Below are 26,932 nucleotides of genomic sequence, written 5' to 3'. Positions count from 1 at the left end.
GGGCGGAGCCAGGTGGTTGCCCCGCCCACTAAGGAGTTCACAGGCCTGGAGGATGGGAAAGCAAAGACAGTTGAGGACAGTACAGTGAAGTACAGTTAAGTGGAGTGGAGAGGAGTGACATGCACGGGCAGACCTGGGATCAGACCTGCCACGGACTGTCTAGGTGTCTGGGTCGGAGCCCAGGCACCTCCAGCATGGTCGGCAGACGATGGTGGCCGTCTGCAGGAGTTGGCGCACGATCAGAGGAACCGTAGGACCGGTGGCCCGCTGGTACCGAACCGGGGAGCCGATTGGAGCCAAGCACCAGGCAAGGTACTCAGGCCCCGACTAGACTAGAAGCTGCCCTGATAGTCGAATTTACTGATTGCGGTCTGGACCTCAGGGGTTCATTCCCACCCAAGTCCCGACTGACGGCAACAGCCCAACCAACCCGGATAAGTGCCACCTCCACAGGCAAGAGATCCAAAGGGCCAGTGCCTGTGGGCAAATGGGCTCCTACGGCCCCTTACATGCCGGGGATCGGACTACCAGTGCCCAGGCACCGGAGTCATTCACAACATAACACAGGTGCAGAGAAACGACCAGCCATCACCAACCCGTCCAGGGAGAACACCGCAGCCGGCTGTGTGCCCCGTCCATCCTGCATTTGGTTTATCAAAGACTCCATTTTTCCTGTGTCAGAGTGAGTACACCAGTGCTGTCAAGCACTGCACCACGCTGCACCGCGACCCTGCGCCCTGCGCCCCGGCCTGCATCCCTCCCCGTACGGGCCCCCGGGACCATCGCCCCTGCCCACGGAGAGGTTAACACCAAGCTGCATAACACCATCACTGGGAGGCCTAGTCAACGGCAGCGGTGGTGTCCATCCTACGATCACCACAACCCGTGGGTGATGTCACGAACTTTACCAAACAACCACCCCAAACCCCTGCGTGCACCGCCACTACATCCTTCCAGAGCGACGTGACCCCCGGGTTCGGAGGCGCTCGAGCCACCGACACACGAGCCCGGATCCGAGCGGCTCGGCGGACATAGCCGAGGCCGCGGGGCAGTACACAAGCATGCCCCTAGTCACTGAGATGAAGATTTTAATTATGGGACTCGCCACTTTATCCTTTTTCCTGTGTCTAAATTATGTTGCATACAACACACAGTACACTCTGCTACAGGTTATTCACCCTCCCTGCTAATGCGCTGAGCAAATGAAAGTCTTCCACCCCAACATGATAATGACTTGCACAAGGGATAAAGTTTGGACACCCCAGACATTTATAGAGGAACATCATATAAAGTACAAGAGATGAATGACCTGACGGTTCAATTACTGGGCCATCATGCACTATTGGACAATTAAAAATATGTCTTTGCATTCAACAATTTAAGGCAGCTGGGAATTGCTAACAAAAGGTAAGAATTCAGCCCATATGAAGCACATCAACAACCGAATACACATCAAATTCTGTCCATATGAAGTTCTTCAACAACCTAGCACACATCTGACATTGTTCACAATAATACCTGAGGGAATTTGCCAATCTAATTGTACTATATGGAACAACTGCCTCATGGTCCACCCTACAATCACACAGTGTAAGCAACTCACAAGAAAGGATTTATTGCATGTTCCACAAGACAGTCTGAATCCTCTGCACCCACAAGGCAGAAATAAAGTACAACAGCTGAGCCAAATGCAGAAGGATCCTACACCAGGAAGGCATCTGGTGTACCGGCCGCTTGACAAATACTAAAACAAGTACTCTATTGTTCTAGTATTGTTTCCTTATTTTAATTCCCAACATATTAAAGATTATTCTGGTTTACCATTGTTCACATTGACCAAAAAGTGCATAATTCTAGTAATCTCTGAGACTCTTACTACTTTATATTAATTGTGACTGATTATTGGATTATATTGGAAGGAGATAATTTGTTGTTTTTAACACTACTTACAAAAACAGTAATAAAAGAGTAAAACACCATAGTGTATCTGTAGATTGCAGAATTTCAGTCCTGATGTTACAAGATCGAGAATTTCTACTACTGAGTTGTCCATCTTTGTAAGCGTTAGTAGAAAAAACTGTTATTTCAATTATGAGTTATTGAATACCCATATGTTGAATTTCAGGCTGCAGAACAATGCATTCCTTTGTATGAATTACACATTGTTAGAAAACATATAGGTAACAAAGGGGGGATGTCAAAGCATAATGAAAAAGGTCAACATCACAGACGAATTTGCTTCAGTAAATCAATTTGTCCTAAGAAAAAAATCATATCAGGAGCCAGAGCAGGAAGCATGTGATAAAAGGAAGGGGCCTTTTAAAAAGACTCCATCATTTCCAGAATGACATAGTTCCTGAATCATTCGTCAAACTGATTAAACTATAAGCTGCAATAAACTAATGAATTGTTACAAAGACATTCAAATAAGCAATAATCTCAGCCGTCTACAAACACAAAGTTTTAACACAACTCTCGGTCATACTGGAATTACATGTCACATAATTATTTTTATGTTTCAATGTGTGGGGTTAATATGAGCAATGAAAAATGGTAGAAAATTGCTCTCCCGTTAGTTGCAATGTTATAAGAAAGCAGTTTCCAGCATTTGTCATGATTAAGAAGATGCAATTACTTTAAGGATGCATTTTCTGCAGATACCAATTTAAAAAGCAATGTGACGGCAGAACCTCAGGCTAATCCCATAGAAAGGAAGTTATGGAAACTGATTGTGCCATAGAAGTGAGATGTAATTCCTTCCAGAAAACATTAAAGAAATGAAGCATTTTTCAAAAGAATAAAATGAATAAAATATAAGAAAGTATTCAATTTAAGCAAAACAATATAAACAAATTATTTCAATTATCATTAAAAGATGATAGCTAGATAGATAGATAGATAGATAGATAGATATAGATAGATAAATAGATAGAATGTGAATAAATAATTGCACTTAGACAATTTTATATAGAACTTGTGTTGCCAAGAAAAAGGCAACCTTTGGCCACAGAACAATTTTTTACGATCTTTGTGTGTACATAAGGAGAGACTTTGTAACCATCTGGATCAAGGAAGGAGAAGCCAGCCGGGGCCGTACTATACCAGTCAGGTTTTTCCGTTTAGTCCCTGACACTCTTCAAACACTTTTCCAGGAGATGCCGCAGTGTTTCAGAATAAAATATTTGTGGCTCACTCGAAGATCCAAACTAAAATTCATTATGCCAATTGTTCAGGCACCATGAATCTAGTGACAGGGTTTCTTTAAGTTGTCTCACTTTTCTTATGAAGAATGTATTAACATTTAAAAACTCTTATTAAAGGAGGATTTATCCTTTAAATGCTACATATATTAATTCATTTTATACATGAATAAAGTGACTCTATTCCTTCGAAGGGCTAAATGTTGTGCACAATAGATGTGTTAAGAAAGATGTTAAATGTAGAGAAAAGTGTCTCCAAAAAGTAAATTTTCCAAACAAATGTACCTAAAGTTATAATTAGATGTGACTAATGAAAGCGTAATTCAATGCCTGACACTGCATTGTAAAGTATATAAATGGAGTTAGTGTGATTTAATCATGATAAAGTCCTTTTCTCATTACAGAGGTAATTAAGAGTTTTCGAACATTAAGGGCAAAAAAAATAGCCTAAGGCGACTAGAAAAACACTAAATTGCATAGGAATACTAAATTAGTAATACTATCTAAAAAGTAAGAAGCTATAATGTTAAAGTGAATCAGACAATCATTAAGAAAATTAAGATTGTAAACATGAAGGGTGTATGGTAAAATTTTAAATGATTTATAGCTCTCTATCAAATTAAGAGACCACTTCAACATTTTCAGTTTTTCTGATTTTTCTCTATATAGATATTTCTTTGAGTAAATGAAAATTGTTCTTTTATTCTATAAACTACTGACAACACGTCTCCGAATTTCTAAGCAATACATTTTGTATTTATTTTAAGAACATGAGAAATGGTCAAAATAACAAAACAATGCATTGCTTCCAGACCTCAAATAATGCAAAGAAAACAAGTTCATAATCATTTAGAAACAACAATACTAATGTTTTAACTCAGGAAGAGTTCAGAAATCAATATTTTGTGGAATAACTATGATTTTCAATCACAGCTTTCATGCGTCTTGACATGCTTTCCACCAGTCTTTCACACTGCTTTTGGGTGACCTTATGCCACTCCTGGTGCAAAAATTTAAGCAGTTCTTCTTTGTTTGATGGCTTGTGACTATCCATCTTCCTCTTGATTACATTCCAGAGGTTTTCAATAGGGTTCAGGTCTGGAGATTGGGCTGGCAATGACAGGGTTTTGATGTGGTGGTCCTTCATCCACACATTGATTGAGCTAGCTGTGGGGCTTGGCGCATTGTCCTGCTGGAAAAAACAGTCCTAAGAGTTGAGCATCATTGCCTGAGCAGAAGTAACCAACTGTTTTTCCAGGATAGCCTTGTATGAGGTTTGATTCATACGTCCTTCGCAAAGTTTAATCTGCCCAATTCCAGCCTTGCTGAAGCATCCCCAGATCATCACTGATCCTCCACCAAATTTCACAGTGGGTGCAAGACACTGTGGCTTGTACGCCTTTCCAGGTTTCTGTCTATCCATTAGAAAGAAGGTGTTGGGCAAAGCTGAAAATTAGACTCATCAGAGAAGATTACCATACTCGAGTCTTCTATGGTCCAATCCTTATGGTCTTTGGCAAACTTCAGCCTGGCTCTCATTTGCTTCTCATTGATGAAAGGCTTTTTTCTAGCTTTACATGACTTGAGCCCTGCCTTTAGGACCCTGTTACGAACTGTTTTTGCAGTGCACTTCACCCCAGCTGCCATTTGCCATTCCTATTGTGGGTCACTTGATGTCATCTTGCGGTTGCTGAGTGACATTCGAATAAGATGACGGTCATCCTGGTCAGTGAAGAGTCACTTTTGCCCTCTGCCGGTCTCTACTCTGGTTGGAATTCAACTGACACTGGAATGGAATGGCTGTCAGACATGTAGAAAAGCGTATTTTTATAGAAATGTGCAGTGGTCTCTTAATTTTTGCCAGAGCTGTATATACTTCAAGTACAGTACTGTGCAGTAAAAAATAAATAAATTACATTTTAGTATGTTTACACTCTTTGCATGACCAGTTTGGACATATCTCCAGTAGAGATGAGTGAACGTGAATGGTAAAGTTTAGGGTTTGTACTGAACATGGACTTTACAAAAAACTCAGTGTATGAGTTTGGGTGCTTTGCATATGCAAACCACTCAATCAAGCATCTGGGTGCTAAAGTAAGCTCGGTGCTCGGCCCAGTGCAAGCCGTTGCAGTCTCTGAATGGCTCTCACTTGGGGTAAAAACAGCATTTTCGAATGTAGTGTGCACAAAAAAAATAAACATGCCACCCTCCCTCTTCTAGGAAATGCTCTCTGTATGGTTGACTGTATGTGGACGGAGCGTCGAACTGTCAAATCATTGACTTTCAATGGGGCTCGGGCTCCAGGATCAAGTTAAGGTCATGTCTAGGTTCCAAGCTCAACTTTATCTAAAATCAGACTAAACTCCCTGAACCCGAACTTCCACGGGTCCACTTATTTGAAATCTTCAGGCATTTTATGTTGTGTTCTCCAGTCGAATACAAAGAAGCTTAAAACTTTTTTAAAATCGGAGAGAATTTTACCTCTACTCCATGATTGGACCTTTGTCCATCCACTTTCTAAATTTGTGACTGCCCTCCAAGGCCCCTAAAATACACTAGTGACAGAAAACCAGAAGAATTCTAAATTCAGCTTTAGAAAGTAAATAAAACACTGTGTTTTACGTTAAAATAAAAATATGCAGTTACACAGGTTTCCACTGGGTAATTAAATTATAATCCCCTTTAAATTAAATATAAAATTACTTTTCTAATTCAATAAAATTTGCATTATTCATCTATAAAAGTCTGAGTTGATACAAAATCTTGTTAAATTGATGAGGGACTGGTGTTTGATCTAGGATATTATATCTGTTGGTTGTTTTTGTGTAATTGTTTTTTTACTTTTATTGAAAGAAAAAATAAAGTCCACTTCTACTTTATCTTAGGCCTCTGCCACACTCACGTGAAATTCACGTACGTGCCGAGAGACACGTATTTCCCCTGCGTGTTGCATGCAGGTAAGTACGTGTCTCTGGTACGTGCGGGACACGTGTGTTCTACATGTGCTATCCGCGATAGCACACGTAGAACCGGTAATTAACATACTCACCTGGTCCTTCCTGATGTCCGCGCTGCTGTCCGTGGTGCTGATCCTCGGTCTCCAGCCCTCCCGTCTCCCCGCTGCTGCTGCTGCCAGGCAGTGAAGTGAATATTCAATGAGAATAATGAGCGGTTGTCGGCAGCAAGAGGCAGCAGCAGCAGAGACAGGAGGGCTGGAGAAGGTGAGTTAATGTTTTGGGTTTTTTTCACTGACACGTGTGTTTTCTCCGGCGCGTGTCACACGGGACCGCATCCACACTACACTCGTGTGGTACGGGTGCGGGCCGTGTGACACCCGTGCTGCAGGAGAAAACACTGACATGTCAGCGCTTTGAAAAACGCACACACGTACAAACGCACACGGACACACGTTCCGTGTGGTTTTACGTGTGTGTGCCTGCTACAATAGGGTAGCATTGCTGAACGTGTCTCTGTGCCGCCGGTACGTGTAAAAAATGACAAACACGTGCCGGTGGCACGGATGTGTGTTGCAGGCCTTAAGCACAATTTAGGAGTACAGTATATGCTAAAGGGGGTTTTACATGGTACGCTAGCGAGCATACCCGCCCCCGTCGTTTGTGCATCATGGGCAAATCTCTGGCCGTGGCGCACAATATCTCTAAGAGTTGTCACACATACTTACCTTCCTAGCGACGTCGCTGTGGGCGGAGAACAACCTCTTTGTTAAGGGGGAGGTTTGTGCGCCGTCACAGCGACGTCACCCAGCAGCCGACCAATGGAAGCGGAGGGGCGGAGACCAGCCGAATTATCGACACGCCCACCTTGTTGCCGGAGGATGCAGGTAAGCAAAAGCACAAATGACGGGGGCGGGTACGCTTGCTAGCAACATCGCTAGCGATATCATAGCGTGTAAAGCCCCCTTTAAGGCAATTGCGTAGGTTACCACTGAGAGATGATACAGGGGTGTACACTGAAACACCAAGAGCGATAGCTTCAGCTAAAACCTACAGTTCTCTCCAATGAACTATTTTTTTAATAACCCTAGAACGCGTAACCATAGAAATCTACACTTTCACATACCTGGGGCCTTTTAGGCCTGTGTGCAAATAACATGGAGTAACTTGAATAGTAATACTTTTCAAAGTTTATTTGAGATGTGAACATTTCAAAACATTAAGTTAACAAGTAATCTGGCAGAAAAAAGAAAACAAGTAACCTAGCAGGCCTGCGAGGCCCCAGGTATGCATTCTAGGGTTAATCTTAATATCCTTTGAAAAGAAGTTATTGATTGAAGAGGGTCCAACAGAATGGGCATCTTTTATCTTCTTTAGACGTGAGCAGCATTACACATGCTAGATCATTGCTCTATTCATTCTCTATGGAGGTGCTGAGCACTGACCTCAGCTTTTTCCTTTAGCCCCATAAATAATAAATGAAGCAGAGGTCAGACATGGCACTGTTGCTCCATTGTAATGGCGATAAAAATTCTCTATTCTATCGGTTCCAACTGATCAATAAATTATCGCCTTTCCTGTGGAAATCGATAAGGGAACAGTATATTTTTCATTCTTAGAACTCAAAATCCCCAGCTTTCTTTCATAAAGCCAGAAATCTACAAATACTAATTGCCTGTAACTAACACTAGGAGTTGATAACAAATGGCTATAGCTAGCAATGAGATAAATGGGAGCTGAAAAATATGATTTCTATAATGTAACTTCTACATTCCTCACCTCAGGCCCAGAGCAATCCCAGGGTCTATATCTATCGGAAGCTCAAAATAAGAGAGCAATCTTGATTGCATATTATTAATTAATGGACAATATTAATACCTTTATCCCGTAGGGCAGTGCTCCTCAACTCCAGTCCATAAGTGCCACCAACAGTGTGTGTTTTCAGGATTTCCTCAGTATTGCCAGGGTGAAAAGTCCATTGCATGTGCAATATTAGGGAAATCTTGAACTCATGCACTGTTGGTGACTCTTGAGGACTAGAGTTGGGGAACACTGCCTTATGGTTTATGCACACACAGTCATATATACACCAGCACAGCTGCTGAATTTTCCCAGGTAAAGCTGCTTCAGAAAAATGGCAGTGGTCACTTTTAAGAGGCGCTGGTGATTTTATCGTCGTGAACATGTCTCTTCATTATCGCCTCAGGGTTACTGAAAATTGTTAATTTTATGATGCGCTTTTGTGGTGCTTTTCAGGCAGAATCCACTTGAAAACGAAGCAGTTTGAACATACGCTTAAAGGACTTGTCTGGTCTAAAATGGTAAGTCTACAATCAGTCTATGTGACTGCAGACTTATGAATCTTCCGAGTGCACACACTGTGAGCTGTGAGATTCACAGGTTTCTGAGACAGGAACGGCGGTCACATGACCACAATTGTCCAATATACATGTTCCCAACTAGAACCCGACTAGTGGGCATGGCCTCACTGAATATAAGTGTATGGAGTTTGCGTGTCTGACTAGTTGTCACAACAATCTAGTGGGTGCTGCATTGCTCAATACACTTGTATTGCGTGAGGCCAACATCACTAGTTTAGTTGTGGAAGGGGATATGCATATCGCACTATTGCAGTCTTGTGACTGCCATTCTTGGCTTAGAAGCCGGCTGATCCTCACAGTGCACAGTGTGGGCGCTGGGAGGTTTCATAAGTGAGCTGTCACATGGAGTGGACTGGACAACCCCTTTAATTTAGTCCCAGAAATGTATATATGAGTGGAATAACAGGCTTTTGGGAAACCTCTATTACTCAATACTACCTACCATTTATAGAAGGCTGTCAATAGATTGCAGATATAAGTGACTACAAAAAAACACAGATGCCCTTACTGCTCCATAGAGTGATTCTTATAACGGCATATTAGGAAACTGCCTGGAGCATCACTTAAAGCCATCTAAAATGATACAATTGTATAAAAGCTATTAAAACTTGACATGGATGAAGCTTTATCCTGAACAAAACATTTAATGATATATTCTATCAATTTTGAAGCAGTGAGGTATAAAAAAAATACTGAACAAGAAAAAGATCAGCTCTGAGAACTGTCAGAGGAATTGCTGTATATGCCCATAACACAGTGTACAAATTTAGCAACAGGTGCAACTGAAAAGCTGCTCAATATTACATTTGACTTGATGGTTACTGCACACAGGAGATGGATGATAGTTTTCCAATATTTCCTAAATGAAGCATACATATGGTAGTTCAACGTGAACTCACTTTGTAAATTGGGTAATTGCGTAAATCTATCAAAGTCTATGACCTGAGTAAAACTTTTTAGAGCGCTAATATATTCTTCGTGAGTCAGATGTTATGGTCTTGTATGTTAAGTCTTTAGATCATGTGTATATCACGCACATAAAATTAACATTTATCCTCAAATACACAGTCCTTTTTGTTTCTAGGTTATTTTAAAATCTGCTTATGGCTTTTTCAGTAACAAACAGAGTATTTGTAAATTAGGCATGGGATGAAATAACCTGATATGTGTGTTCTTAGTAATTCTTTTTACCATATGTTGCATATTTTATGTTGTGCTATTTTTGTGTTCTTTGTCTGGAGCATCTGAGCCTATTAAAATAAAATGGCAAGTTATTAAGTAAAAAATGTTTGCAATCTCGGCGATAAATTACAATCAGGTTTTATTAAAGGCCGTTTTATATTTCTGACTTACAAATGCCGACTAAGAGGGTTAGCTAAAATAAGAATGAATTTATCTCCTGGGAAAACATTGCATTTGGCTTTATTTCACTGTTGATTTAATGTGTTTGTGTGTGGAAAATGAAAATAAATGTTTTTGTAATTCTTTGCAATAGAGTTGTTTCTTATCTATTGAACAAGTTACAGGAAATTGAGGGCATAAAAGGATAAAAATAAAAATATACATTTACCACTGATTCTACTGTAGCTAGAAAGCATATGTGATAAAATAAAGGGAACCTGTTATGAGATTTTTGCTGAATCACAAACTGCCTAGCGGTGTATGTCTCACTTGAAATTGCTGCAATGTTTCAGAGAAAAAATTCTGTATTTTGTGGACTACTAAACACACCACACCATAAGACGCACCTAGGGATTTTGGTTGACTTTTATCGCTCTTCAGCTCAATCTCAAGACATAGCGACTTGATCGATTACCGCTCTGTATGAAGATCGATCTTGTGCAAGCCTAGATAGGTCCACCAGGGTCTTCTTTGCCATTATCTTGATAGTATCAAGCCATCAGGTTTCTGGTATTCTTCTTCACCTTCTTCCTCTTTCAGTGATTGCTCTCTTGGTATGATGTGTCCAAAGTAGGCAAGTCGTAGCTTGGTGTTTTGTTGCTTCAAGTGACATGTTTGGTTTGATTTGTTCCAAATTTTTTTGTTGGTTCTTCTTGTCATTCTTGTTGTTGATAACATCCTTCTCCAGCACCACATTTCGAATGTGTTGATTTTTCCTCCGTGTTGTTTCTTTTTTCGTCCGGGTGTCACATCAATATATTACTACACAAAAGACCAGAGTATGTATGAGACATGTCTTTGTCATCAGTGAAATTTTGCTTTGTTTGAGGACCTTGTTCGGTGACTTAATTGTTGATTCGCCTATAGCTATTCTCCTATTGACTTCCGGTGTGGTTGCAGCATCTTGAGTGATCGTTGATCCGAGTAGGCTGAAGTCCTTTACAACTTCCAGTTCATCGCTGTCCATCTCATATGTACCCCGGTCATGTTTGGCAGTTATCAATATCTTTGTCTTCTTTGTATTAAGTAGGAGTTCCATGCTTCCTTCTTCACACTGTTACACTTCCTTCATTCCATCTATGCTTGTTGCTATCAATGTTGTAACATCTATGTATTTAAAATTGTTGATGATTCATGCCGCCATTTTGATTCCTTCTAATTTTTTGGCAAGTCCAGCCTTTCTGAAAATAGCTTCTGCATATAAATTGTAGAGAAATGGTGACAGGATGCAGCTTACCAAAAGAGGCAACAATGAAGATTGGGATCTAACCAATAACACACCACATGTAGCCTTGTCTGACACCTCTCTCTACTTTGAACCATGCAGAGTAACTGTGTTCAATTCAAACTGTTGTTTCTTGATTGATATAAATGTTGCTGATAAGGCTGATCACATGGTTTGGCACACCCATATCCTTCATGGTTTTCCCAAGTTTCCCGTGATCAACACAGTCAAAAGCTTTGCTGTTGCTGATGAGACAAAAATAGATTCATCCTTTTTGTTGTATTCTTTGTCCTTTACATTAGATTCTTTGTTTCTCTGCCTTTTCTGAATCCTGCTTGTTCCTCTGGCAACTCTTTGTAAAGGTAAGGATGTACCCGTCTATATAGGATCTTTAGATGTATTTTCTTGGTGTGAGGTATGAGCGCAATAGTCCGATAGTCTTCACAGTCCCTACTTTGAAATAGGAATAAATTCCGATCTTGTCCAGTCCTTGGGCCATTTACTAGTTGTCCATGTCTGCTGACAGAGGAGTGTAATGACATCAACTACTGCTTCAGAAAACTTTATTAGTTTTATTGAAATATTGTCAAATCCAGGTGCTTTCTTTTTTGACAAAAGCTTTATTGCAGCAATGACTTTGTCTTATAACATGACTTTGTCTTATAACATGTTTGGGTCATGATCATTTCCAGTCTTCGCTTCTTCCCATTCTTGACAAGGTGCTCCTTTTTTCCTTCTTCCTTTGATATGTTTTTGCTCAGTTAGTTTGTTGCCATTGGTGTCTTTTACCTAGGTTTTAGAGGAGGAAAATAGGAAAAAAATTAAAACAAAAAATGTGGTCATGACACACTGTTCTGGGGGGAATGTGCTGCTGTCACTGTTACCTGAGACCACACTGACTCTAAAAGGTTAGAGCAATAATCAGGTTAGTGACTACTTATCCTTTCTTAGATTCATGTAGTAGAAAATTCTGCTTTTAATTCTGATTTTACTTTATAGCTATGTTTTAAGGGGATATTTAAAGAAATAAGGAAAGATGATTATAAGGGGACTATTGCAATATATTAAAATTCTTATCAAGATGACTAGTCCGAGGCAGATCCCCGGCAGCTTCTCCCTAAACAAACACATAGAGACCTGTTAGTTTACGGGAGCAGGGTTAGGACCTGTATCTTGGATCAGTTATCTTATTGATTTCAAAAGTAGAGAAATAGAAATGTCTATTGTGAATAAACATAGGAGAAATGTACTATAAATCAATTTTTATTGAGTTTATCAGAACAAAATTAAATGACAGACACATACCTGCTTAAATATAGCTTCAAATACCAGAGAAGAAACATAGAGAGTAAACCAAGAAAACTGAAAACAACACTATCAGAGTTCACCTCTCTGACGCATAGTTAAGAATAGAAGAAAATTCGTCATTCTCAATACAAGCCGTCTATGAGTAAATCAAGTGTAATATGCAGTAATCACATCAGAAATGACTTATGAAGCTCAAACACTGACTTATAGAACAGAAAGAGAAGGAGAAAAGAGAGAGAGAAGGAGGGGGAAAGAGGGAGAAAAGAGAGATCGAGAAGGAGGGTGAAAAAGGGAGAAAAGTGAGACAAAGAAGAAATTTAAATCAAATCAATATTTGGAATTGGCAGCAACCAGTAACACCCAACTGCACACATCTATTGCTTTATTGCTTGGATAAGTCTGGCCAGAAGTGGTCGTCATGGAGAAATTGCAGTAAAAAATTCCATACCTTCAACATAGAAACCAGACCAAGCAACTCAACTATGCACAAAAACATAGGAATTGTAGTGCGGGAAAATGCCAGCAGTTGCTCTAGACTGATTCAAAATGGGAAATATTTTTCTGTAACAGAAGGCAGTTTGTTCTCAGAAGGGCTGGAAAGCTGTTCAATAATTAGGTCTGCAGGCAACAGTGAAGCATGGTGGAGTTCATTACAAGTATTAGCCTGCATTTCAGTCATGGAAGTTGTTAATTTGGTCAAGAATAATGGTGTCCTTAATGATGGGGAATACAGGTTGAACTAAAGGCGGCGTTACACGAGACAATTTATCGTGCGATCGCATGAGTTATTGCACCCACCCCCGTTGTTTTTGCGTCACAGGCAATTTGTTGCCCGTGGCGCACAAAGTTGGTAACCCCCTGTCACACGCACTTACCTCCCGAACGACCTCACTGTGGGTGGCGAACATTCTCTTCCTGAAGGGGGAGGGATGTTCGGCGTCACAGCAATGTCACACAGCGGCCGCCCAATAGAAGCGGAGCAGTGGAGATGAGCAGGACGTAACATCCCACCCACCTCCTTCCATCTGCATTGCTGGCGAGACGCAGGTCAGCTGTGTTCATCGTTCCCGGGGTGTCACATGTGTACTGCCTCAGGGACGACAAACAACCAGTGCACAGAAGGAAGAACGACTTTATGAAAATGAACGACGTGTCAACGAGCAACGATAGGTGAGTATTTTTGATTGTTCACAGTCGTTCGTAGCTGTCACACGGTACGACATCTCTAACGATGCCAGATGTGCGTCACAGAATCCGTGACCCCGACGACATATCGCCCGATATCTCGTAGCATGTGACGTCACCCTTAGTCATCAGACATTTCAATCATGGAAGTGTCTTTTCGACTACAAATGTATTTCTGCATCAGGAAAACAACTGCAAACATACAGCCAATCTTATTAACCCTAGAACGCGCAACCATAGAAATCTACCATAGAAAACAAGTGACCTAGCAGGCCTGCGAGGCCCCAGGTATACGTTATAGGGTTAATGGGGTAGTCCAGCACCAAAAATATATTTTTTAAATATCTATCCTTACATCCTAACCCCTTTTTTCATTTGTTTCGTTACACAAAACCCTACTTGTCTCACTGTCTAGCTAATGCCTTAATTGTGTTGTTTTTTACTGCACTTCCTATGATGTTTAATTTGAGAGGAGTTTAAAATGTGACATCACAGGAGGCTGGGGCTGCACTTACTTCCCACAGCATCTATCTCTGCTCTTATCTCCACCACAACCTTTGATTCTGTGAAAGAAGACATCATCAGGGGGTGGAGATAAAAGCCCACAGCTTCTAGCACTGTCCTCAAACAAATTATCATCAGGGTTGACACTAGTATCACTCACTGCTTCTAGAATCACCACATAATGACGATTCGTTAGATGCCGTTGCTAGAAGCTGTGGTGCAACACTTGTGTCACTCGCTGCTTTTATCTCCATCCCCTGATGACTTCTTCTTTCACAGACACAATGGTGGTGGGGGAGTAGGAATAAACTGCCAGTGATGCACTAACATTCCCCACAGCATCTGTCATCATGGATGCAGGACATCTCCAGAGGGGCTGTGATGCAAGAAACCAGTAAGTAACTGTAGAGCCACCCCTGTGATGTCCTGTTCCAGATGGTGTGATGGACGCTCTGGATAGTGAGTGCAGCCCCAGCCTACTGTGACTTTCCATTTGAAACTCCTCTCAAACAAAACATCACAGGAAGTGTATTAAAAAAAAAAAAATATTTACACTATATCATAAAAGTGAGTACACCCTCATATTTTTGCAAACATTTTATTATACCTTTACATGGAACAACACTGAAGACATAAAACTTTGATATAATTTAAAGTAGTCAGTGTACAGCTTCTGTAACAGTGTAAATTTGGTGTGCCCTCTCAATAATAACACATGTGTCACCCCAGTGTTCAGTTTCCACAAATATACCTGTACCTGGGGAAGGATCTCCATATCAGGTAATCCCACAAACAACACTTCCACTCCAAGCCTGGAGGGGGAGCTCTACAAGCCGAGTTCAGGTGAAGTCCTCTTTAAATCCAGGTTTGGAGGCAGAGTCAGACAGACAGTTGACAGTTTGAGTTGAACTCGAGCGAGGAGAGGGAAGACATTAAAATGGAGAGGGCTGAGCTTAGCCCGCACGAGTAGCTGTGTGACAGACTGAGGGATCCAGAAGTGTGGCATAAGAGGAGTGACCGGGGAGGTGGAGCCAGATCGGTTCATCCCCGAGGAACAGCGCTGATTACCGGACACTGGCGTCCGAGATTGTGACTGATCTAATCTGCCCAGCAATAAAGACTAGAGGCCAGGGAGACTGCAGATCTCCTGGCCGCAGCAGCACCTGAAGGCAAAGCCACTACACAGAGCCTAGGGACCGCAGTGAGTACAGCATTGCCCCTTAGAGAAGCTCCTGCCGCCTGCCATACAGGTGAAGACAGTGAGAGAGGGACAAGGTATAGCTCCAGGCAGCCTAGTACGAAGGAGAGACATAGCGCAGCAGAGAGGCCACACAACTAACCTGGCATAGAGATCCTGAACTGTTCCCAGATTACCCAAAAACTGTCACATAAGAAACTGAACCCCTTTTTAATAACACCTGCAAGTAAAACCTGGTCAACATCCTAACAACATAACTTTCACACTGAACTGCAGCAAAGATATGAGATGCAACAACTGGGATGTAGGTACAATAACACAACAGGATTGAAAAACTATAAAAAATTGTAATAAATCCGAGTATGTAATGGGATAGACACTATGACAAAGATAGAAATAAATGCACATGGCAATAAATGGCTTCTTAGCCATCCATTATCCATAGCATGAATCTCGCTAGAGGTTCAAATTAAAAGGGGAGGTTCAATTCAAGTAAATGTCTTTAGCAGATTTCATGCCAAATCAGGATGAAATTTGTCAAAGCCTAATGCACAAGTGCATAATACAAGATATGTGTAATCCTTCCAGTGTTCCTCAACTCCAATCCTCAAGACCCACCAACAGTGCATGTTTCAGAATTTCCTTAGCAATGCACAAGTGGCAGAAATATCATCTATGCAATACTAAGGAAATTCTGAAAACATGAACTGTTGGTGGGACCCATGGACTGGAATTGAGGAATACTGTAGGCTTAGTCCAAATTGTTAACATACACATAGACTGTAGTACAGGATTGTCACAAAAATCAAGATAAGTGCATAGAGCATAAAGTGTTTTACGTAAAATACCGACTCGACGCGCGTTTCGGCATGGTTTCTTCCATATCTTCTTTGGTATTTCTCACATGAAGATATCACCCACCGTACTGTATGTTTTGAAGTATTTTTTGAATCACAAAGTTATTGGTTTAATGGAGTTATAGTCACTTCTATAGGTTTTTATCATTTTTACTTTGCTTCATGGTCTCCACCCCTCACACCTGCCTAAAACGTTAGCATATTACTGTTAATCTGAATCAATATATAATACATTGTATATAAGCAATGCATAAGCACAGCACATCTCATACTCTGACTACACTGCTTTCAAGGATTCAGTTAAAGCAATGGCCTGGGATAACCTGTAATTTGATAGCTATCATATTTCTCTTTTATTTTAATTTTCTATGAATTGGAAACGGAAAATGTATTGAACTGTGAAACCTAGCAACAAAGTATATTATCAGTCATATACCTATCCCTATCTCTAACTTTTTTGGCATCAAATCTATGAGACTACCAATTATTTCCAGAACTAAGTGCCATAGGCTCTTTAAGAAACACCTAACCTCATGAGAACTCAAATGACTAGAAAAAGGAATTGAAGAGCAAAGAAATTCCATGAAAAATATTTCTAAAGTTAATATTTAAGGTGCATTTACACTGGCCATTCATGGCCCTTAAAGGGTATCTGTCACCAGGTTTTTGCTGCCCCATCTGAGAGAAGCATAATGTAAAACAGAGACCCTGATTCCAGTGATGTTTCACTTATTGGGCTGCTTGATGTGATTTTGAAAAAAAAAAAACTGTTTTCTCTGCTGTCCATCAGGCAGTTATGCAGAGAATATGAATATGCTGGACTACCTACCAGCACACCAAGTACTCCTCTAATGATAATCTCCTGCTAATTAAACAGTGATTTTACAAAAGCTACACTAAGCAGCCCAGAAAGTGACACATTGCTGGAATCAGGGTCTCTTTTCCCTCATCATGCTGCTCTCTGATTAGGTGGCAAAAAAATAGTGACAAAGTCCCTTTAAAACTCCACCAATTGGCCATCAGCAGAGGTTTAATCACTTGCTTAGAGAGGCTAACAACATTTCCATGTGCACAGAATTATCATTAGTATGATCATTGTGTGCCTATGGGCTGCAGCGCTGTCTTGTTGAAAGTACTGCAGCCAATCAGTGGGCGGAACACCCACTTCAGAGCTGCTGAGCTCACTGATTGGCTGCACCTCAACCCATATCAGACACCCGGAGCAGCGACGTTGAACCAGCGGTGGACCCAGGAAGGCAAGAACAACATGGTTTGATGTCTTTTATCAACCTGCAGCCGAGCAGAACATTATCTAAAAGAGAACAACCAATTCAAGATTGATTTCACTCAATAAATGGGAGTTTTTCGTATTCATAAGATGATTAGCTAAACTTGCCAATAATCCAAATAAGTGCTCCTTGGAATGCTTTTTAATCAATAGAAGGATTGAAATAAGGCAAGTTAAATAGTCGTCCTCTTTCTCGAACCACCCCAATCCTTGTATTACACAGGAAAATACATATCCCATATATCATGGAAAACGTGTTCCTCAAAGGATGCATAATATTAAGTGATGCATGAAAATGAAATAAAACATTAGTCAAAGCATTGCTCTTATTTTGGCTCTATTAATATCTAAAAGACATTTTCTGAGTCATGTATGAGCGGGTGAGATTCAAAGTACATGAGAGATGAGTTGTCATTTACATTACAGTTAGATCAAGACCATTATTAATTCTGCATCTGAGGTTCACAGAAATACTAATTTCTCATCTTAAAATAAGATAGATATGATATTGGGTTCAGAATTTAAAACATTGAATTAACGTGGCTCAAAACTATGCAAATCTCCTTTTAATATGGATGATTGATTTGTATTCGTGTGTGAGCAAAGCCATTCCAGATGAGGCAACCTTGTCTCATCCTAGAAAAGTCATGCAGGTGAGGCTTTAGGATCACCTCAAAGGATAAACTGAGAAATCTGAAAAGTTTTTATTCCCCCAAAGGCTTAATCTAGACAACATTGTGGGACAGCTCTGTAGCCATTACTCAACTATACTACAAAGTTGTAGGGCATGTACATGTTACTTCAAAATGTAATATTTCAATGTTATAGCCAATTAATAGCCCTATTAATCACTGTCATGAAGACACCACCTATCATTCAAGCCACAGAGCAGAAGAGCTCAGTTCACAAAGAAGACACACTGATACTTTAGTGCACAAAGGTATATAAGTCTTGGTTCATTAGTTTACAGCAGAATTCAGATGTAAAAACTATTTGATAAGTGGCAACATTTTTAAGCAATTCATAGTTGTGCAAAAAATGTAGCACTTTTGGTGCCTTTGCGCTAGTTCTAGCTAGCTCAACCAATTTTTTAGACAAGTTGTTACGGTCATGATTCCTCTGTGCAGAGAATCTTGCACATTAGGAGATGCTCTGCTGTGTTTTCCTGGGCTACTGGCTGGCAGGTTGATTGACAGCACTGGCTTCCATGCTGGTTCTGGGAGGTGCTGATTGCTCAGGTATTCCATCTTCTGGGTAATTGCTCTGCTTCCTTAGTGAGCATGCTCTTCCAGAACCTTGCCAGTCGTACTTTCTGATTCTGTTGTTGTGCTGTTTGCCTGTGTTCCTGTCTGGGCTCTGATCTTTGTTTCCTCAAGACGGACTGTTGTTTGACTCCTTTCTGCCCGCTCCCAGTTCCTGTCATTACCTCCTGGCTGTTAACCTCGGACCGTTACCTGACCCTGTCTCAGTTTACTCTCAGTATCAATATGTGTCCTCCTGTTACCAAACCACTGCTTTCCTGACTATTATACCATTTGTACTACCTGTAACTAGTGACTAGCATCACAGTTACAGTTTGTCCGAAAGTGAGCAGGGAAACGTAAAGCTGACCAATTCAACATAATTGAAATCAGAAATGTGGCAAAATTCTGAGAAGAATATACTCCTATTCATGCTGGAGTATTAGCTACAGAGGTGCACAGCAGCAGAAAGATGCATCAAAGTCTTTAAGAGGCACACGCATTGAGTTCAACGCACTCAAGATGCCAGTCTTAGTGCCATTGACTTCCTTGCCCCATGGTTTAATTGATCAGTAAAGACTCTGACCTGTACTAATCAACAGGGTTTTCAAGGGGCTATAACTTTAAAAGTTATTTTTAATCTTAGTTAAACTTTAGCCAAAGACTTATTTAGTTAAAAAAACATAATTGTTAGAGAATTAAGAGGATTAGATGAAATTCACAAGGGACTCAAATATGTTGTCATGCATGAATTGTTTGAAAAAAAAACAAATGTGAAAATGGATAAGACAAAATATATAGATACTGTACAGAAAAACCCAGTAATAAAGGTTTTCCTAGTAAAGTACAAACACGCGATGAATTTTAATAAGTTACCATATAACCCCAATGGCATAGGTATGTTACAGGATATCAATGGCCATATCAGAAGTGATGGGAGCGCTAGAGAACTTAGTAATATCAAAGTCACAGCAGTAGCCACTGTGATCATACTTTCTCCAAAAGAGATCACATTAATGATGTACACAATGAGGTTTAGTCATAAAGGTTGCACTTAATTTAGATTTTCCAAAACTGGTAGATCTGTTACTGATTGAAAATGCTAATAAAAGGTTATCAACTCAATGTCTAATGCACTAGAAGGTTGCCTAATCATATTTTTTGTCTCAAGGGTAAAAGTTGACAAATTTGTAAGTGAACTGACATCCATTCACCTTTTTTTTCCCTAAATTGGTGCCATTTCAGAACCTACAATGCTGCTACGTGCTGTCCCTCCCCAACCATTGCTACACTTTTCCATATTTAGCTATTTCCACAAATCCCAAAATTAATATATACAACTGAAAACGCAATTGTATACAGGATGATATTTTTAGAAATAATAATAAATACACTTAAAACCCCTTTATAGAATACCACCACTTCATTTAGAAAAATGACTTGATCTGGGTGACCTGATTTAACAAAAGAAATACCAAAAAAATACATTTTTCCATGTTTTTAGATTATAATATGTGAATTCTTTTTATATTTTTGGTATTCAACAATAAAAACTATATCCTCATAAAAAAGTGTCATAAAACAGTTCCCAATAGATGTAATGCTACATATAATATGGACTCTAATAGATGTTACTGCTAAAGTACAGAACTGAACGCTTCCATGTGAGATGTATCTGCTCAAATGCATCAAAATCAATAATTAATTTGATTTTATGCTAATTTTTTGTCTTTGATTTTACTTTATACCTTTGCTTTCCACGTTCACGCTATATTTTAATATGCTATCTCAACACATATACAATCTGTAATTGCTGTAGAAGAAGCTTATTACATTTTTGCAGCTGCCATATATTTTGTAGTTTGGTTTCACACTATGCAGCTGTTGTTCTTTAGATATAAACAATCAAATACAAAAGAAATATTATAAAGAATTCAGATTTAAGTTTGGTAAGTGTGTTGCCAGCGGTTTCCAGATTCGCAATCCATTAGAACATTTTTTTTAGAAGCAGTTTAATTACATCTAATTAAACCTATAGTTTAAACTGCTCTGGAGATTCCTTCCCGTACAGCTGGGAAATGAAAGAGATGTTTGCGGTGCACAGCTAAAGAAAATGAGACATCACAGAAGCTCGTTCTTATGACCAATTTTTCTGCTTTCCTCAGACAATGCCGATACAGGTGTTGCCATTTTAGAGAACTATTACCGTGAGGTTACAATGTGGAGCACTTACTATGCAGGGCACAAAGGGCTGGCACTATTACTGTGTGGAGCACAAATTGGTGCAGAATTGTTGTGTGAGCATTTAACCATCTGAGACATTTGACACTTATTTTGGAGTGAATCTATAGCTATAAGTAGAGATTAGCGCACCCATTGAAGTTTGGTTCTGTGGGTTCCACCAGAGTTTAGATAAAAATCTGTTCTGGACCCGAACCTCTTTTGAAGTCAATAATTGGGCAGTTCGGCTCTCCGCCCACATAAAGCCAGCCATAAAGAGAGCACTCACGGGGGGGAAGGAGTGGACAGAGTTTTTTTCTATTTTTTTTGTACACACTATATCCGATAACGCTAATTTTATCCCCAGTGCCAGCCACTCAAATACCGCAAGTGGCTTGCACTGGGTCGAGCACCGAATGTCCCCGAGCACAGAGATGCTCGCTCCAGTAGTCAGCATATGTGAAGCACACGAACTCCGAACTTGAACATTGATTTTTTTTGTAAAATCTGTTTGGTACTAAACCCAAACTTTAAAGTTCAGGTTTGCTCATCTCTAGTTATGAAGCTACCTGGATAAACAGCAATCACAATACGGGGAAGGGGAGAAGGTTAGGATGGAACTGTTATACAGGTAGCAGGATAGGGCATTTTTGTGGAGTTTGGTGAATAATTAGGGAGTAGCAAATAGGTAGTTTCTTAGGCAGAAAAGTCTGCAGAAACAGTAATAGTTGGGAGAGGCCCAAGTCAGATGGAGGAGACTATGGTGAAAGAACAAATATGGCATCTGTGAGTAACTTTACTTCATTCACTTACATGGCAGTATACAACTGGTAACTACCGCTATATGGTCACTATTCCATGGCCTTTTTATATTAGTACAAAACGTTATCTTTATGTAGTTAATTATGTAGAGGCTTTAAACACTATAGGTCTGCTCAAAGTAGAAATGTGAATGCCTTTTTATCCTGCACATCAGCAGCCTTTTCTCAGAGGGTTTGCATGGTCTATCCACACACTTGGGCCATGTGCACACGTTGAATATTTGGTTAGGTTTTTTACCTCAGTATTTATAAGGCAAAATCAGGAGTGGGTAAAAAATGTAGAAATAGTGCACACATTTCTATTATACTTTACCTCTGACTGTCCCATTCCTGGTTTTGGCTTATAAATACTGAGGTAAAAAACTCACCGAATACCTAACATGTGAACGTGACTTTGGAGTACACTTGGTAACTAACATTACTGTGACCATATGTTAGTAACTATTCTCCCTGATCCTCATCAGTTACATTCTCTGCTCAGTAGTTGGAGCTATGAGAATACAAGTGAAGTGCAGTTTGCACAATATTCTAAGTTCGGCCAAGGCTTTATAATGATTTTTTTTTAACCCTACCCTTTAAAGGAAACCTGTCAGCAAGTTTTTGCAATGCAAGCTAAGTATAGCCTGCTGTGATAGCTAAAAAACTAAGAACAATTGTGCTTCTCATCAGTGTCTGTGCTATTGTTTATGTAACCTAATGTCTTAATTAGCCTGTGATTAACATTACAGGAGTAGAAGCTCACAGGCAAGGCAATCTGTTATGCCCCTGTTGCGCTGGGCTAACTTTAATTGCACAAGCTCTATTGAGAGCCTGGTGTGGGCGGGACAGCTTTCCCAGATACGCTACATGCAAAAAACTCAATTCTTTGATTTTAACAGAATTGCTGCAGCCAGTAATCTATGTGATACACCGTTGGATTCAGAATCTCTTTACCTACATTATGTTACTGTCAGATGAAGTAGCAAAAACCTGCTCACAGATTCCCTTTAACATAATTCTGCTTACATGTAATATGCATACTAAGGCACTCATGAAGTCATAAAACGCTAACCCCTTAGGCCAAGGTGATATGTCCAAAAATCATCTGTTAGTACGGATCCTGCAAAAATTTGTTGGTAAAAAGGTCCTGCAAACACAACTTTTTTAATGTTGTTAAGTAACTGATGTCTGCAAGATTAGGTTTTTTAACATGGGAGTCTATGGAGAACGGATCCGTTAACAGATTGCTATTATTCATCCATTATTCTAGCAATTATAACAGATCCGTTATTTTCTTACAGGATCCATTTCCAATGGGGGATAAATAGCAATCCGTTAATTGATCCATTCTCTTAAAAAATATCTCTACAACATCTCTTCTAACAGATGATTACAGGACATGGGAACTTACAACATATACCTACAACACGCATATCCATCCCATGACCTCAATCTAGATCTAACATTATTTATAGGTTTCACTGTTGAACTGGTCCCATAAATGCAGATTCTCTAAGATAATAATTAGGGATGATCGAATACCCTAATATTCGCTTCGCTGAATATCCAGCAAATACGTCGCCACTATTTGACTATTCGCGAATATTCGATGCCCAATGTAACTCTATGGGAAAGAAAAATAATTTCATGTTGGACCGAATGGTGAGCTGGGGTGACTGAGGAAGAGGCTGAAATGGATGGGAAAAGGCAGAAACAGTATGGGCACAGCCTGTAGAGGGTGCCTGACTGCATTTCTGCCCCCTCCCGATCATCCAAGATGGCAGGGTAAACACCACATCGCTACCCGCATCACCCTCTTCCTCTGATTTCTGTGGCCTGCGCCATGACACAGGTGACAGAAAACCCCTTTCCGGGTCCAGCTAAGTCACCCCCCATACCTGTCCGGTGTTTCCCGGTGTTCCCACGGTGTCTGTACCTTTTTGCAGCATTGATCCCCTGCGATCCCTCCTCCTTCACAATAAATGCTGGGCGCATGTGCAGAGAGCGTCTGTCAACTGAACTTCCTGCTTTGAGAACGGCTGTGCTGGCTGCACACACACTGCTGCTGTAACCCGGGGAGGGTAGGTGCAGATTCTTTGCACCCACAGTCCTCACATGGAGGGTCTGCACTCCTAGAAATTGTGGGATACATTCCCCAAGCATGCTCCCCATATTCTTGAAGGTTCAGAGTTGTCGTAGACTTCCAAAATGGATTACAGGGAATTTTTTTTCTTTACAATAAATTTGTGAAAGAGGGACTGTGTTGAGGAGTATTTTTTCAAATAATCTTTTTTTTTTGTCATCTATTTTTTCTTTCTATCTTTATTACTGACAGTTGGTGATGTCGGGTATCTGATAGACGCCATGACATCACAACTGCTGGGCTTGATGTCAGGTGACATTACACATCTGGTATCAAGCCCATTTATTACCCCATTTGCCACTGCACCAGGGCACGGGTTGAGCTGGGACAAAGCTCCAGGGTTGGCGCACCTAATGAATGCGCCAGTCCTGGGGCGGCTGCAGCCTGCTATTTTAAGGCTGGGAAGGTCCAATAACTATGGACCTTCCCATCCTGAGAATACCAGACCACAGCTGTCCGCTTTACATTGGCTGGTGAACCAATTTGGGGGGAACCACACTTTTTATTCTAATTATTTATTTATAAATAATTATAAAAAAGAGCCCAGGGGGCCTCCAAATTGGATCCCCAACTAAGGTAAAGCTACCAGCTGTGATCTATAGGCTGCAGCCATCTGCTTTACCCTAGCTGGCTATCAAAAATGAAGGGGACCCCACATCGCTTTCTTTTTAATTATTTATTTCTTTTGCTAAATACAAGACTAGGCACCCTTTAGTGCCACATGAAAGTCACTAAAGGGTGCCAGTTTAGAATATGCAGGGAGGTGGGACATTATATATGTGTTTGACATCGTTCTGCCTGTCTATCTATCCTTTTTTATCTATCTATCTATCATCTATCTTTCTATCTATCTATCTAAGGTATCGATTCGTATTGAATTAATGATGCACTACAACTTTGTAATTCAGCTTTTTGTCTATCTCTTCTGTTTTCGAGATAAAAATGCTAACTCCATTGTTTTCCACAAGGTGGCGCTATAGGTGGTTTCATTGCATAACGCATGGCTACTTTACTATATCTAGACACCACTTCTATGCCTATAGCTGCCGCCATTCTCAAGTTAATTGCGGTGGACAGGATATGGGTGGACACTAGAGTTGAGCGCGGTTCGCGGTTCGAGGTTGTCCAGTTCGCGGCTCGAGTGATTTTGGGGGCTGTTCTAGATCGAACTGGAACTCGAGCTTTTTGCTAAAGCACGATAGTTCTAGATATGTTCGAGAACGGTTCTAGTAGCAAAAAGACAAGCTAATTACTAGCTGGCTTTCCGCTGTAATAGTGAAAGTAACTCTGTGACTCACACTATTATGAAATTTCAGTGTATAGTGTGCGGGAACAGCCAGCATGTCAGCCAATCCCAGACACACACACAGCTAAGTGGACTTTTAGCCAGAGAAGCAATAGCATGTGTGATAGGATGTCCATGTCACATGTCCCTGCATTATAAAAACGAGTATCTGCCCGTCCAGACGCCATTATCTCTTCTGCGTCTGGGTGTCAGTCACCGCCGGCGTAGCTCCTGTCTCCGATACTGCTGTGTACGCTCTATACACAGCACTATACAGAATAGGGATAGAAGTTTCTTTCAGCCCTTCTAAGGGCTAATACCGGCATGGACAGAGCCATAGGGGACAGTCAGGGCAGTGAAAACAGATTTTAACAGCTACACAAGATGAGAGCGTCAGTGTAGCTAAGGTCAGGGATTTCCTCGCTGCATTTCCCCATTAGGAGGGATAGAAAGGGAGGCTTCCATTCCTCTACCCAGACCCACAAACCTGCCACTGTACCTTCCTGCCCTTTGCTCACTCAAACTCATTGTTACTAAGCTATTATACTAGCAAACACTGAGGAAACTTAGTGGCATCCTAAACGTGGCTGTTGGACTTCTGTATTGTCCCACTAGTGCAAAGTTATTTGCAGCACGTCTGCCTGCATTGCACACTCAAACTCATTGTTACTAAGCCATTATACTAGCAAACACTGAGGAAACTTAGTGGCATCCTAAACGTGGCTGTTGGACTTCTGTATTGTCCCACTAGTGCAAAGATATTTGCCGCACGTCTGCCTGCATTGCACACTCAAACTCATTGTTACTAAGATATTATACTAGCAATCACTGAGGAAACTTAGTGGCATCCTAAACGTGGCTGTAGGACTTCTGTATTGTCCCACTAGTGCAAAGATATTTGCCGCACGTCTGCCTGCATTGCACACTCAAACTCATTGTTACTAAGCTATTATACTAGCAATCACTGAGGAAACTTAGTGGCATCCTAAACGTGGCTGTAGGACTTCTGTATTGTCCCACTAGTGCAAAGTTATTTGCAGCACATCTGCCTACATTGCACACTCAAACTCATTGTTACTAAGCCATTATACTAGCAAACACTGAGGAAACTTAGTGGCATCCTAAACGTGGCTGTTGGACTTCTGTATTGTCCCACTAGTGCAAAGATATTTGCAGCACGTCTGCCTGCATTGCACACTCAAACTCATTGTTACTAAGCCATTATACTAGCAAACACTGAGGAAACTTAGTGGCATCTTACACGTGGCTGTTGGACATCTGTATTGTCCCACTAGTGCAAAGATATTTGCAGCACGTCTGCCTGCATTGCACACTCAAACTCATTGTTACTAAGCCATTATACTAGCAAACACTGAGGAAGCTTAGTGGCATCCTAAACGTGGCTGTTGGACTTCTGTATTGTCCCACTAGTGCAAAGATATTTGCAGCACGTCTGCCTGCATTGCACACTCAAACTCATTGTTACTAAGCCATTATACTAGCAAACACTGTGGAAACTTAGTGGCATCCTACACGTGGCTGTTGGACTTCTGTATTGTTCCACTAGTGCGAAGATATTTGCAGTACGTCTGCCTGCATTGCACACTCAAACTCATTGTTACTAAGCCATTATACTAGCAAACACTAAGGAAACTTAGTGGCATCCTAAACGTGGCTGTTGGACTTCTGTATTGTCCCATTAGTGCAAAGATATTTGCCGCACGTCTGCCTGCATTGCACAC

The 26,932-nt window shown here is 40.7% G+C and overlaps 1 protein-coding gene across 1 annotated transcript in view; it reads right to left on the bottom strand.

The window, feature by feature from the left end:
* Window positions 1–11,821: 11,821 nt before the first annotated feature.
* The window catches only part of GALR1 (galanin receptor 1), a 46,663-nt gene continuing 31,552 nt past the window's right edge, over window positions 11,822–26,932 (bottom strand). Inside the window, exon 2 of the mRNA XM_075316067.1 lies at window positions 11,822–11,950. Coding sequence (XP_075172182.1) covers window positions 11,822–11,950 — 129 coding nt within the window. The remainder of the gene's footprint in view (window positions 11,951–26,932) is intronic.

The sequence above is a fragment of the Anomaloglossus baeobatrachus genome, chromosome 6 (assembly GCF_048569485.1).
Source record: "Anomaloglossus baeobatrachus isolate aAnoBae1 chromosome 6, aAnoBae1.hap1, whole genome shotgun sequence".
Taxonomy (NCBI): domain Eukaryota; kingdom Metazoa; phylum Chordata; class Amphibia; order Anura; family Aromobatidae; genus Anomaloglossus; species Anomaloglossus baeobatrachus.
Note: the sequence above shows the minus strand (reverse complement) of the source record. Positions and strands in the feature narration are given on the sequence as shown.